General features: G+C 37.2%; 1 protein-coding gene across 1 annotated transcript in view; it reads right to left on the bottom strand.

Annotated features, from left to right (window-relative positions):
* SKAP2 (src kinase associated phosphoprotein 2) overlaps positions 1–13,790 on the bottom strand; it is a 163,489-nt gene that overhangs the window by 22,615 nt on the left and 127,084 nt on the right. The window contains exon 10 of the mRNA XM_043463355.1: positions 386–463. Coding sequence (XP_043319290.1) covers positions 386–463 — 78 coding nt within the window. The remainder of the gene's footprint in view (positions 1–385; positions 464–13,790) is intronic.

Raw genomic sequence — 13,790 nt, 5'->3', positions numbered from 1 at the left:
TATACACAGATGTCTATATTACATTCTTATAGGTTTGACAGCAACTGCATGTTGTATCTATAAACTGTCCTTTAGCAGTGACACTTCCTCAATGATGATAAGCTAATTTATGCAACTAAATCTCCTTTGTGCAGAAATGAAAGCTAATTGAGTCATTACAAAGTAATTCAGGAAGGAATACCTTGTATAAATTGGCTTACTTTATAAATCCTTCTCAAGTGGTTTTCATGCATCCTAAATGGGTCTAAGCAGCTTATCAGCTATAAGAGATCCAGACCCAAGGACCCAACCTCAGGGAGCTGAGGACACATCTTTAGAGTAGGGAGAAAGTGATGAAAAGGAAAGTGAACAAGACCAAAATAAGCTTTTCCCACCAACTCATTACCTGTGGTGTAGTGAACACTGTCCTGACTCATCTTCCTTTGTTCCTCCACTTTGATCAGAGCTCCGTCCTCCTCCTCTTCTGTAAATAAACAACAAATGGAACGCTGAAGTCCAGTATGAACAACACAGTACTCACTCCATCTTAAGAGCAAAACTAAAAGTTTATAACACATAAATAATCCTTTTCAAAGAATGAAACCACTCAACATCCACATTCCTTTTTCAATAAAGTTGAACAAATGAATCTATAGCTATATCCAAATAGCAACCTGACCAGTTGACTTGATAAAATTTAAGGTGTGTACTAACGTTTCACAATTTTGTTTTAAATGCTCACAGAAATTCATCTGGAACAATCTTAAATCCAGAAAAGCCCTAAAAATCCAGTAAAATGATACCCAGAATTATATGGATTAACCACATTATGCTGTGGCATGAATACCACACATAATAAAATCACTGTCCCTAAAACATCAAAAGAACAGAGAAAATGTGTGATATAAAATAGTTAACCTGTAAGTCATTTATGGAGTATCAGATACTTCCTATTTCAGATACTTACAGAGAGATACTAGAATGATCCTCACCATTCAAGGTAATTCCCCCCAAATTATACTCAGGACCTACTATGTGTCATACACTATAACAGATGTCAAGATTTTATAGATAAACCGTTTTAAATCCTTATTTTACAGAGAAATAAGTTGAGGTTCAAAAAGGTAAAGAAACTTCCCATGTTTGTTATTCAAATTTAGATTGTGATTCCAAAGTCCGTACTCTTTATCTTGATATGTTCATATATATCCTTATATCATTTCTACACTCCCCCACCACACTCCTTCTTCAAGTAATAGGAGAAAGAAAATGATATGATTAAATACTGCTGCTGGTGCTGCTAAGTTGCTTCAGTCATGTCTGACTCTGTGCGACGCCACAGACGGCAGCCCACCAGGCTCCCCCTTCCCTGGGATTCTCCAAGCAAGAACAGTGGAGTGGGTTGCCATTTCCTTCTCCAATGCAGGAAAGCGAAAGGTGAAAGTAAAGTTGCTCAGTTGTGTCTGACTCTTAGTGACCCCATGGATTGCAGCCCACCAGGCTCCTCCATCCATGGGATTTTCCAGGTAAGAGTACTGCAGTGGGTTGCCATTGCCTTCTCCGAAAATTAAATGAGAAGAGTTTTAAACAAAGTCAATAGACTATTCAATTCTTTAACTCACAAAGGAATATTTATTACATGACCACTTCCTTCACTGAAAGATTTATATGAAATTTAGAAATATTTAAGGCAGGACATAGGAACAAAATGGCATGTCAAGGAAAAAGCTGGGTTCAAAAAGAATCACAATTTCAAGAAAAATCACAATTTTAAAGAAAAATATGCAAAAAATACAAATATAGTCATTATCACTATTAAATAATTTAGCAAATAAATCTTCATTGAGCATTAACTACTTGTAAGAGAGAGGGTCTACCAGACAGGAGGAGAGGCATGGACAAAAGGACAAGGCACAGGCATATTCATTTTGGATAAAGAATGTGGTGCTGGCAGAGGAAGAGCAGGATAGGAAATAATGGTAGTCGTTTGGGTAAATTGTTGATAAGTCGTGAACATTCAGCTAGGGACTTCAGACATTTCCATGTTTGGTGAGGAATAAGAGCTCCCCACCACCACCACCACCCACCCCCCCCCCACCGCCCCCAAATTTCTGAAGTGAGAAAGGGCAGGACTGAAATTGCTCGAGCAATGTCCATCTGATCTCATTGTTCCAGTCAACGGAGAGAAGGGGCAGAGAGAGGCCAGTCCCAGTCTGGCTAAAGGGGAAGTCAGTCCTGAGCTGGAGGGGCAGAGAACATGGAGCGGAGATGGTTACAAGAGGGGAAGGAGCTAGGAGAGACAAACTGCCTGACTGGGTATGGAGGGCTAAGGGAAAAGAACAAGCAACCAAGGATGACTGGCGTTTTGAGTTTAGTTAACTGAGAAGTGGAAACATCATTACTAAGAAGAGTAGAGCCAAGATAAACTGTTGTCCTGGGTGGTGGGGAGTGGGTGGCGGGGAGGGGGAAACCACAAGGAGCTGTGTTTCTGGCACTAGAGATTTAACATAGGGGCGGGGCAGCCCAGGGAGACTGGAAAGTTTGGTAAAGAGATCAACAATGCATATGTGAACTGAGACATCTCATGCAGATTTTAAAGTGGTGATAAATAAAAACCAGCATTTAAATCAAGCTTGAGAGTTTACAATTATAACTGTTTCAAATTTTTGTAGCTCAATTCCAACTAAAGAATGAAAGGTCCAATACAGAACAGCTGGAAACCATTGGCACATTATACGGATTAACTTAAACCTAAAATTGTCAATTTAATATAGTCAGTCAAATAGTAATGAGTACACAGAAGACCTAACAAAAACTCTAATACTAAATCCTGTCTCTTTTCAACAATTGCCTCATTTATGCTAACCCTCAAGGACTAGCTAACATAAATGGGTTAATAGGGTGTTTTAATATAAAATTTAAAGGTTTTAGGGACATTTACAGTCATGTAGTCCAAACATCTCATTTTACAAATCATTCATGTTTTTAAGGTGAAAGAGAAGGCTTTCTGTACTTTTCACACTTTCCCCAGTACTCTCTCTCTTCCAATTTGGTCACAAATTCAATGTTGCTGCTGCTGCTGCTAAATCGCTTCAGTCGTGTCCGACTCTGTGCGACCCCATAGGCTGCAGCCCACCAGGCTCTGCCGTCCCTAGGATTCTCCAGGCAAGAACACTGGAGTGGGTTGCCATTTCCTTCTCCAATGCAGGAAAGTGAAAAGTGACAGTGAAGTTGCTCAGTTGTGTCTGACTCTTAACGACCCCATGGACTGCAGCCCACTAGGCTCCTCCATCCATGGGATTTTCCAGGCAAGAGTACTGGAGTGGGGTGCCATTGCCTTCTCCACACAAATTCAACAGTAAGAAGTAAATTGAAAAACAGTTAAGGGTGCTTATCTTGAAGTCAAAAGCTATAACCACATCAATATACAAAGTACTATTCCTGGCTCTTAAGAAGACACAATGGGATTTAGACTCACCACCCAAAGTCAGGGTCAAGATATTATAAAAACTAATTACAATAATTTAGCGGGAAAATCTCTGCTCTTGGCGAAGTTGTCAATGAATTTAGAATTTACTCCTAAGAACTGTTCTTATTTTATTAAAATGTGTCTATAATGTGTACAATATATTCTTAAATTATCAGAATGATATTCAAAATATTTACTTAACTATCAATATTTTCTGTGAAGTATCCAAATTGAAATCCATGTGAGATGTTTAATCAGAAGTATTTTAGAGGATAGGATCTGCATTAAAAACATTTCCTTTCTCCTTTTCAAACCTAGTACTGATATCTTCAGGGCAGAGCCTTCTGTGTTTCATATGTCAATTTTTCTTAACAACAGTCAAGCAACTCATTTTATCTTGGGCTAACAGTACGGTTTCCACATAAAAGACAACAAAATCAAATTTGGGGAGTATGTGTTCTTTTCTAGCCTTACAAAAAAACAACTCAGACTGAATCTTGAATAGAATCTGGTACAAGGGAGATGTTCAATAAATATCAAGTAAAAAAATGGGTTCCAAAATCATGAAAATAAATCTTATTACTATAATCATTTACTAACAGAGCAAAACACTCCACATAATCCAAAAAATATATATGGACAAGTGACCAAATTCTAGGTTATAATCAACTTTACAATATATTAGATATATACATGTTTTATTGAGGTTTATTATTAAACATATTTTATTTGGGGGTTGAGGCACAATGTCATTATACAATACTAATTAATATCTCAAATAGTCAATGTTTGTGGGTTAATATATTCCATTCAACATTTTAATAACAGTAAACAAAAACAGCTCAGCTATGCACTAAAATCCATCAAACCACACAGATGGTTATAAGGTTTTCATTAAGTGGTTTCCATAGCAATCATATTGCAAATCTGGAAGCTTCTTGCAAATAAGCAGCTTGTATTTACATGCCTCTCAGCTGCAGCACAAAACTCTTCAGCATGTGAAGTTATTATTCCAACCACACATTGTTAGGAGAATCATTGGGAGATTTTTTTTTTTTTAACAGACAGGATGAAAATAATAATAAAGTGAACTAATTGTAGAAGATAATTCAAGCGTAGTTATACATTTACTAAACTAACCAATGAGTCTTAAAAATATTCTGATATTGCTTCTCAGCCTTTTGGCTAAGATCACGTGTAAAAACGTTCTGATAGTCACTGAAAGCTTTTAACATTAAACCCTGTCAAAAATATGAGGCCTCCAGGAACAACCAGACCCTAGTGAATCTAAAAGCTTGAACTCTACTCTCATTCTTTTTTTTTTTTTTTGATAGATATTTAGTCTTTTTTCTGAGGTGAGCAAAAAGAGAAGGAATAGCAGAAAACTGAGTCTTCCCAAATCTTTTTTTCAGGATGACTACCATTTGAGGAAATGCTTACTGTGGGAAAAGTCAAGAGCCTTTTTTTCCCCTGCTAGATTAATCAATTTAATTTACAAACTGATCCAGTTCCATAACAGATGGATTATTACCCTAATAAGGATCAAAGATCTGTCTAGCTATGCAGTTTTTACAAAATGGGCTATTTCTGGCTTGCTAATGTTCTTTTTTAAGGTTAAATAACCAAAAAAGAAAAGGGATAAGCCAATGACATGTTTATCTGACAATGCTTGAAAAAGGCTAAAGACAATTTGTCAGCACCAAAACAGGGTGTGTGATGTTCACAGCAGGGCTATAATGTTTTCCAGGAAGAAGAGGGTAAATCGACTTATCCTCTGAGTTAGTCCCTCAGTCCTGTCTGACTTTGCAATCCCATGGACTGTAGCCTGCAAGTGCCTCTGTCCATGGGAGTTCCCAGGCAAGAATACTGGAGTGGGTTGCCATTCCCCTCTCCAGGGAATGTTCCTGGCCCAGGGATCAAACCCAGGTCGCCTGCATTGCAGGCAGATTCTTTACTGTCTGAGCCACCAGGGAACACTATATACATTTATATTCATCACGTAACTAAATCCTCCTAACAATTCTATGAGGCAACAATAGGAACTTTCATCCTCTTTATGTATGCAAAAGTGACAAGTACAGAGCTTAATTAACTTGTCCAGGTTCACACAACCAGTTAGAACAAGAGTTGGGATTTAAACTTCCACATCTGTCACTGAAGCCCCAGCTCTAAGCCATGGGACCATTGCCTTGATTTTCATTAAAATCTTTAGTTTATAGATATATTTTTTTTGCTAAAATTTCATTTGAATATTGGCTGCTTGTAGACTTGGAAAACATTTTCACAAAAGTGGGTAGCTTCTCTCCTACCATAGCACTGTATTTGAGGTACATCTTAGGTTAAGCAGTTCTCTCAGTGATGATTTAGAAACCCAATTTCAAGTTGGGATGCCCCAAACATGTATCTTTTCCATTCTCTTCCTCACTTCTTTCTAACCTTTAACATTCTACACACTCAACTGCCCCTAAAGCCAGCACACAGTATTTGATACTTTGTAAAGGTCTCTAAGGCAACTCACATATTTAGAATGCTGGAGTGGGTAGTCTTTTCCTTCTCCAGAGGATCTTCCCAACCCAGGGATCAAATCCAGGTCTCCCGCATTGCAGGAGGATTCTTTGCCAGCTGAGCCACAAGGGAAGCCCCGTGTGCTTATTTAACTTATATGCAGAGTACATCATGAGAAACGCCAGGCTGGAGGAAGCACAAGCTGGAATCAAGATTTCCGGGAGAAATATCAATAACCTCAGATACGCAGATGACACTACCCTTATGGCAGAAAGTGAAGAACTAAAGAGCCTCTTGTTGAAAGTGAAAGAGGAGATTGAAAAAGTTGGCTTAAAGCTCAACATTTAGAAAACTAAGATCACGGCATCTGGTCCCATCACTTCATGGCAAATAGATGGGGGAACAATGAAAACAGTGACAGACTTTATTATTTTGAGCTCCAAAATCACTGCAGATGGTGACTGCAGCCATGAAATTAAAAGCCACTTGCTCCTTGGAAGAAAAGTTATGACAAACCTAGACAGCGTATTAAAACACAGAGACATTATTTTGCCAGCAAAGGTCCATCTACGCAAAGCCTTGGTTTTTCCAGTAGTCATGTATAGACGTGAGATTTGGACTATAAAGAAAGCTGAGCACCAAAGAATTGATGCTTTTGAATTGTGGTGTTGAAGAAGACTCTTGAGAGTCACTTGCACTGCAAGATCAAACCAGTCAATCCTAAAGGAAATCAATCCTGAATATTCATTGGAAGGACTGATGCTGAAGCTGAAACTCCAACACTTTGGCCACCTGATGTGAAGAACTGGTCCATTAGAAAAGACCCTGATGCTGGGCAAGATTGAAGGCAGGAGGAGAAGAGGATGACAGAGGATGAGAGAGTTGGATGGTATCACCGATTCGATGGACATGAGTTTGAGCAAGCTCTGAGAGTTGGTGATGGACAGGGAAGCCTGGCATGCTGCTGTCCATGGGGTCACAGAGTTGGATGTGACTGAACTGAACTGAAATGAACTGAACTGAACTGAACTGAAGGCAACTCACAAATGAAAATGGATTTATTTCTGAGGGCAGTCAGTTTTTCTTTTTCAATTTATTTCAGTAAGATAAACATGGTTAAATGTAGATGGTAAAGATAAGCCTTTCTGTAGAAAGATCTGAAAGAGGTACACCTACATTTCAGAGCAACAGACTACCCATCACATTTCATCAATGGCTCAGGTTCCAGGGAGTTGCAAGCAAGATGCCCCAGAGTAGGAGGAGATGGAGCAGATGGGATGGGGGAACTGGAGTCTAGTCCTGGCAGTAAGATGAAAATGCAGGAAGGATTTATACAAATGGCCCCTTACCCTGTCTTCTCTCTCAAGACTTGAGCCAAGTTCTGAAGTTGGTGGAAGGGCCAGGGAAGTAGAAGAAGAAACCCAAAGGGATATCAGTGAGGGAATTAAAAATTATGACAATGCAGAAAAGTGAGTTCCTTAAGGGCTTATAGATCCTGGACTACTGAGAGCTTAAAATATGGTACTTCTAAAGGAGTCTTCTATCTATTTAATAGTCTGACATCTAGTTTATAGCAATAAAAGATATACTTTGATAAAGACATAAGCAAGTGCCTTTTAGTAGTATCAGTCAGTTAAATGAACAGAAAGATAAAGATGCTTGAAATGGCATAGAATCATGTTTACTACCCTGGATATTAGGCAAACTAGGTCCTATGCTTAAATGTCTAGTTATTTATGCAACCTTGACACTGTTTCTTAATTCTCAATGTCTTCTCTATAAAGTAGAAAGAATAACGTCTATCCTATAGCACCCTGACAAGATTTGGGGAGGACAATGGGATAATAAAATTTCTCAAGGAAAAAGAATGCACAGTCAGCATGCAGTATCAAGTTCATTACCTGAGGAGGTAGGTGTTTTGCATCCACTTATTAATTTAGGAATATGATTAATTATGCTTTGGTTAATATGGTTAATATCATATAGGGTTACTATGATATAAAAGACAATAAAATAAGCAATGGTTGTCTAATCATACAACCTAATTTTCAACTCTGACATTCTATTCTCATGGTTTAATATGAAAAGGTTATCAAAAGTTACTGATATCAAAGGTTATTCAAAAGCAAAAAGAAATACCATTAGAGTACCAAGAATTTCTTTACTATAATATTCAAATTCACAATTTATACACAAACCTGAAAATGCAAAAATAATGATTTTTTTCACAGACATTAAACTTGTTAACATCATGGTTGGGATGTTGGGGGGAAAACCTCAAATTCAGGCAAGGATCTCTTTTGACAGAATTGGGGGAACTCTTAGAAAGGAAAGGTACCTTAGCTATCATCTAGTTCAATTTCGTTCTTTCATTCAAGGGGAACTGAACTGGAGTGCTGAATGAGTGGACCAAGGTCATGGCACTTCCTCCCTGCTCTTCTCTTCTGCACTGCCTTCTATGCAACATGCACTCAGACATTTCTGCTGCTCTAGACGTACTTCTCTACTCAGGAGCAGAAGCAGTCTTACAGAGACTTGACCATCTACAGGCAACTACGGCAGGCAAAGAAAGCAAGTAGGTTAAAAATTAAGCTTTACTAGGCCAGATTCCATCAGTCAGAAGTGACTGTGAGTAGGAAAATGACTGTGCTCCTAAAGCGTACCAGACATGGCAAAATTATGTGACTCTGCCTTTTACTATAGTCAGTGATATTCTTCTATTTCAAATCCTTAGCTTTTTAATTAAAGTGTATAATAAATTCTGCAACATTAAAATTCTTTTAATCCACAAAAGGTCCAAATTAAATTATTTCTCAGTTGTAGTAACCTCTACCTGGTTATGGATTTCTGGTACAATAAAGTTTGTGACATGTAAGTTCTTCTTTTTTTTTTTTCTTTTACTTTAGATTAGATTTTTTTCTTATTATTCTTGCTACTAAAGCACTATCTGTTCATGGCTAGAAGCCAGAAAGTAGACATAAGCAAAAAAGAAAAAAAATTTTAAGTCACTGAAGACCTATCCATAAATACTATAGGCATCTCCTTTTAGACAACCTTTATTCAGTTTCTGCTTTTTCTTTATTCTCATTTTTAATAAGAATATGCCAAATGTATATATATTCATTATAAACTGTTTTGAAGCCATCCCATTTTTAGAAATTAAAATTTTTCATCTCAACTTAGATTTTGGTTTTAAATTTTATTCTGTAAAAAATACTATCTAATATACATAAACTGGTGTTAAGATCACTCAATTGTAACATGACTGTTTTATTAGGAACGGTTCCCCATAGCCTCAGGAGAAAGGCAGATCTACGAATGCAGAGCTCATTTGTTACAGGCTTGGCTCTGTTTCCACCGCCTGCTTATGCAAATACACTCCTCCTCTTCAAGTGTGGTGCACCTTAACCTCATTTTCAAGAATCCAAGAAAGAAAAATCACAGGCCTGTAAGAGGAACCATCACCCAGTTGACTTATTGGTTCTATAATCCCTTATACCAGCAGTGGTTTTCAAGACCCTCTCAGGGCACAGAGGATCTATGAGGTCAAAACTATTTTCATAATAAAATTAAGATATTTGCTTTTTTTTATTGTGTTAACATTTGCACTGATGCTGCAGAGCAATGATGGGTGGTAAACTGCTGACATCTCAGCATAAATCAACACAGTGGCACCAAGCTGTCACTGCCCTGCACTAGCATTAAAAACAAACAAAAAAGCCAGTTTCACCTAAGAATGTCCTTGATGATCAATTATTATCTTCATTTAATGTCAACCTTGAGTACATGTCTCTTTAATATTCTGTGAGACAAAATCGGAAGACTGCATGAAACATGGCTGCTGCATCTCCAGATGGACGAGTTTGAGTGGTAAATGCAACTAGCTGTTTTTAACACCATCTTTACTTGAAAGAAAGAACGACTGACAGACAAACTATGGTTACTCAGACTTCAGAATCTGGCAGACATTTTCCCAAAACTGAAATAAGTGAGTTTGCTATTTTAATAAAAACAACTGACATTTATTGCCAATGATAAAGCTTGAGCTTTCAAGCAAAAATTAGAATTTTAGAAACTTCTATCTTGGGATATAGTTTGACCACTCCTCAGTATTTAAGGAAACTTTTCTAATGAGATCAGTGGTGATATTAATGAATGTGGTGTTTTAATTGTACCATAATTGTGTCAATATTTGGAAGTTCTGCATAATGTAATAAATCAGTATTTTCTAGCTGATCAATGCATGATGTTACAAAAGCACACATGGGTAAAAGATCCATTCAAAGTACAAGACAGTCCTCTGAATTTTGCTGTAACACTGTATGAAAAGTTCATTGATACAGTTTTGGATTCTGCATTGCAACTAATCTTTACCATCTGTCAAGTTTGGATATAGTAACAAAAAAGAATCTCTACAATTACCTGCAAGGACTATTAAAATACTTCCTTTTCCCACTAGTATATATCTGTATGAGGCTGGATTTTCTTCACACACTGACTGTACTTAAACTAAACAACATATAACAACAGAGTAAAGATTGAAGCAGATATGATTGTCTAGACATCTCCTATTAAGACAGACATTGAAAAGATCTGCAAAAACATAAACCATGCCACTTTTCACACTCGTATTTTGGGAAAATATACTTATTTTTCAAATAAAATATGGTATTTATGTTCACAGGTAGCAGGTTTATCATTATAACTTCTAAATTCATTAATAAACATTTTTAACATTTCTAAGTTTTAATTTCTAACATATGAAATATTAAGAGGCATAATCCTCATAAACAAAAGTTTTTGGGAATCCTCAATAATTTTCAAGATTGAAAAGGGTTTCTCATTACAGGGGGCTTGAGTTCAATCCCTGGTTAAGGAACTAAGATCCTCCAGGCTGTGGCATGGCAAAAAAAAAAAAAAAATACCACCAAAACAAACAAATGAAAAAACAAACAGAAAAGGCCTCTCGAGATTAAAAAGTGTGAGAATCATTGTCTTGTACTTTCTAGGGCAGTTTTAGTTAAAAACCTAAATATTACTGATACACAACATGAAAGATTGGCATCTTGCTAACCCAGAACACTGGTTGCTAATTATCTTATATTTCCAAAGCACACAGTCTGAGAATTGAATCTAATTACTGTTGACTCATATTGAGCTGCTGACAGAAATCCCTGTGTGTTTTACCCATTTTTTGTGGAGCCAAGTCTTTCGAATACTTCTGCAGTTAGATTTTTAGAGCAAGTAGGACATCCTATTTTATCTTGTTAGATTTGATCCACCATTTTGGTCTACTGAGAGTATAGCCTGTTTATATTTACCGAAGGCATTCATGAATATGGGGGCTTCTCTGGTGGCTGAGACAGTAAAGAATCTGCCTGTAATGCCAGTGACTGGGGTTCAATTCTTGGGTCAAGAAGGTCCCCTGGAGAAGGGTATGGCAACTCACTCCAGTATTCTTGCCTGGGAAATCCCATGGACAGAGGAGCCTGGCAGGCAACAGACCATGGGGTTGCAAAGAGTTGGACATGACTGAGCAACTAACACTTCATGAAAATGATAGTATGATGATGTTGAGAACTAAGCCATAGGTATTTACAAAATCAACTGGTCAACACCCTACGGCCACTGCGGACTATATAGTCAGTTATCCAGTGGTCTTTAAGCTACAAAGACTTCATAAGAATCCTGGCCAAATGCCTCACCAAAAGTATTATCTTTGTTATATGTCTGTCATTTCCTTGCAACCATGTTGGGTTCGAGTCTATAATCATTATTTCATCTTCTAGATGGCATAGAAGATTCTCTTTGATACCTTATTTTAGAAGCTTCTCTGGAGTCCACTTTAAAATATTTTCTGGGTCGGAAGACAAACTAAATTCCTACTTATCTTGAAGACAGGGCTGAAGTGTGTCCCCCAATTTAGAATGCTCTTCCCAAACCCCTCCAGACAGCTGGCCACTGTCCCTTGTCTGCTCTCTCAGCCTTGGTTAGTACAGAGCACTACATATAAATATTTGTCACTCGTCTACTTTCCCCTAAGTGTGAACTCCCCAAGGGCATATTTACACTACAGCAGCCTAACATAGGGGCTGGAACAAAAAAAAAAAAATGTTTTCCATGAATATTTGTTGAATAAAAAACAACTGATTTTGGTTAGTTATTCTAATAGAATCTCGTTGTATTATAGTAGGATCTCTTTGCCCATCCTGGACTTGTGTTATCTCTTACCAATATCATCATTAGAGGGTATTTCTTGACAGAAAGGGAACAAATAAAATAGAAATCAAATTGTTTTCCTTGCATGACTGCCTGCCCCTAATAAATTCCAAAAGCAACAAAACCAGACAGCAATTATACACCTTTTGTTGTCTTTAGTATAATTTATACATTTTAACTATTTTCATATTTTCTTTGGTTATTTAGCCATTTCAATGTCTAATATATGTCCCTTTAAAAGTTATATTTGTTGGATAGATTCTAGCACAAGAACATGACATAGTTTAGTCTCTCTCCCTTCTTTTCCTCATTGGGATCCCTTGAGATTAAATGGTATTTTAAAATACTTATCTTTTTTTAATATTTATTTGGTTGCATCAGTCTCAGTTGTGGCACAAGGGCCCTTTGATCTCTGTTGCAGCATGCAGAATCTTTTTAGAAGCATGTGATGTGAGATCTAGTTCCCTGACCAAGGATCAAACCCAGGCCCCCTCCATTGGGAGTGCTGAGTCTTAGCCATTGGACCATAAGAGAAGTCCCTAAAATACTTGTCTTTAATACCATACATTGTGTCTATTCTTTTCTCCGAGTTTTCTGAAATATGCCTTTCAAAATTGCAGCCAAATATGTCTAGCAGAGGCCAGATTTTTCCCTCACTGGCTGTGATGAATTCAAAGATGACAACTACTTTTGTCTAATTTTTCCCCACAATGAAATCTGAGTATAGTAGCAGTTTCCCTATTTACTTCCTAAGTCCTTCAGTTTTACTCATTTTTTAATGTACTACTTCCACACTTAAACTATATCTGAAGAAAGAAAAAGAGGCAATGGTAATGACTGTTTATTGATTTTCCTCCCTCTCCATATTCTTGGTCAGTGCCTCTTAGTTGAAGAGTCCTTGTTAAATACTAAAAATAAAACTAACCACCCTGACCCCTGGCTCAGTGGGTCCCAGACCTAAGAAGCAGAGAGGCTGGGAAGAGAACCATCCTCAATCCCCCTCATCACTTGTCTTCAAATACCACTTGCCTTTTAAACTTCTAAATATAGGCATATTTCACTAAATAATAATGTAATTAATAAAATGAATTATAATGGAATCAGAAATTAACCCCATATTAATCCCAAAAGATACAATGGAACTACAGAAATGCAAATAAAATTACTATTCCAGAAGGTTATATTCTCCTTTTTCACCAGCTATATAAACTGAGACAAGCTAATTAAACTCTGAGCCTCAATTCTCAATCTGGAAAATACAAAGATAAAATATACTTTAAATAATTATTGTGAGAATGAAAAGCTGAAGTGACCAATACAATACTCATTGCATACTGATTTTTAATAACAATGATTATAATATAAATCTAAGAGTTTACTGTGTATGAAGCACCATGCTAGCCATGACACTATACACAGAAATCCCACTCATCCTCAAAAACCTATGAGGAAGATATTGCTGTTATTCCCATTTTCAGATGAAGAAACACAGTCATAGAAATGTTTAAGTTAATTTGCACAGCATAGCACAGATATAAGAAGTTGCATCAGGGAATTTCCCTGGTGGTCCAGTGGTTAAGACTTTACTTTCCAATGCAGGGAGATGGGGTTTGATCCC

This window comes from Cervus canadensis, chromosome 3, assembly GCF_019320065.1.
Source record: "Cervus canadensis isolate Bull #8, Minnesota chromosome 3, ASM1932006v1, whole genome shotgun sequence".
NCBI classification, from domain to species: Eukaryota; Metazoa; Chordata; class Mammalia; order Artiodactyla; family Cervidae; genus Cervus; species Cervus canadensis.
The sequence above is the reverse complement of the archived record's forward strand: the minus strand, read 5'-3'. Positions and strand labels throughout refer to the sequence as shown.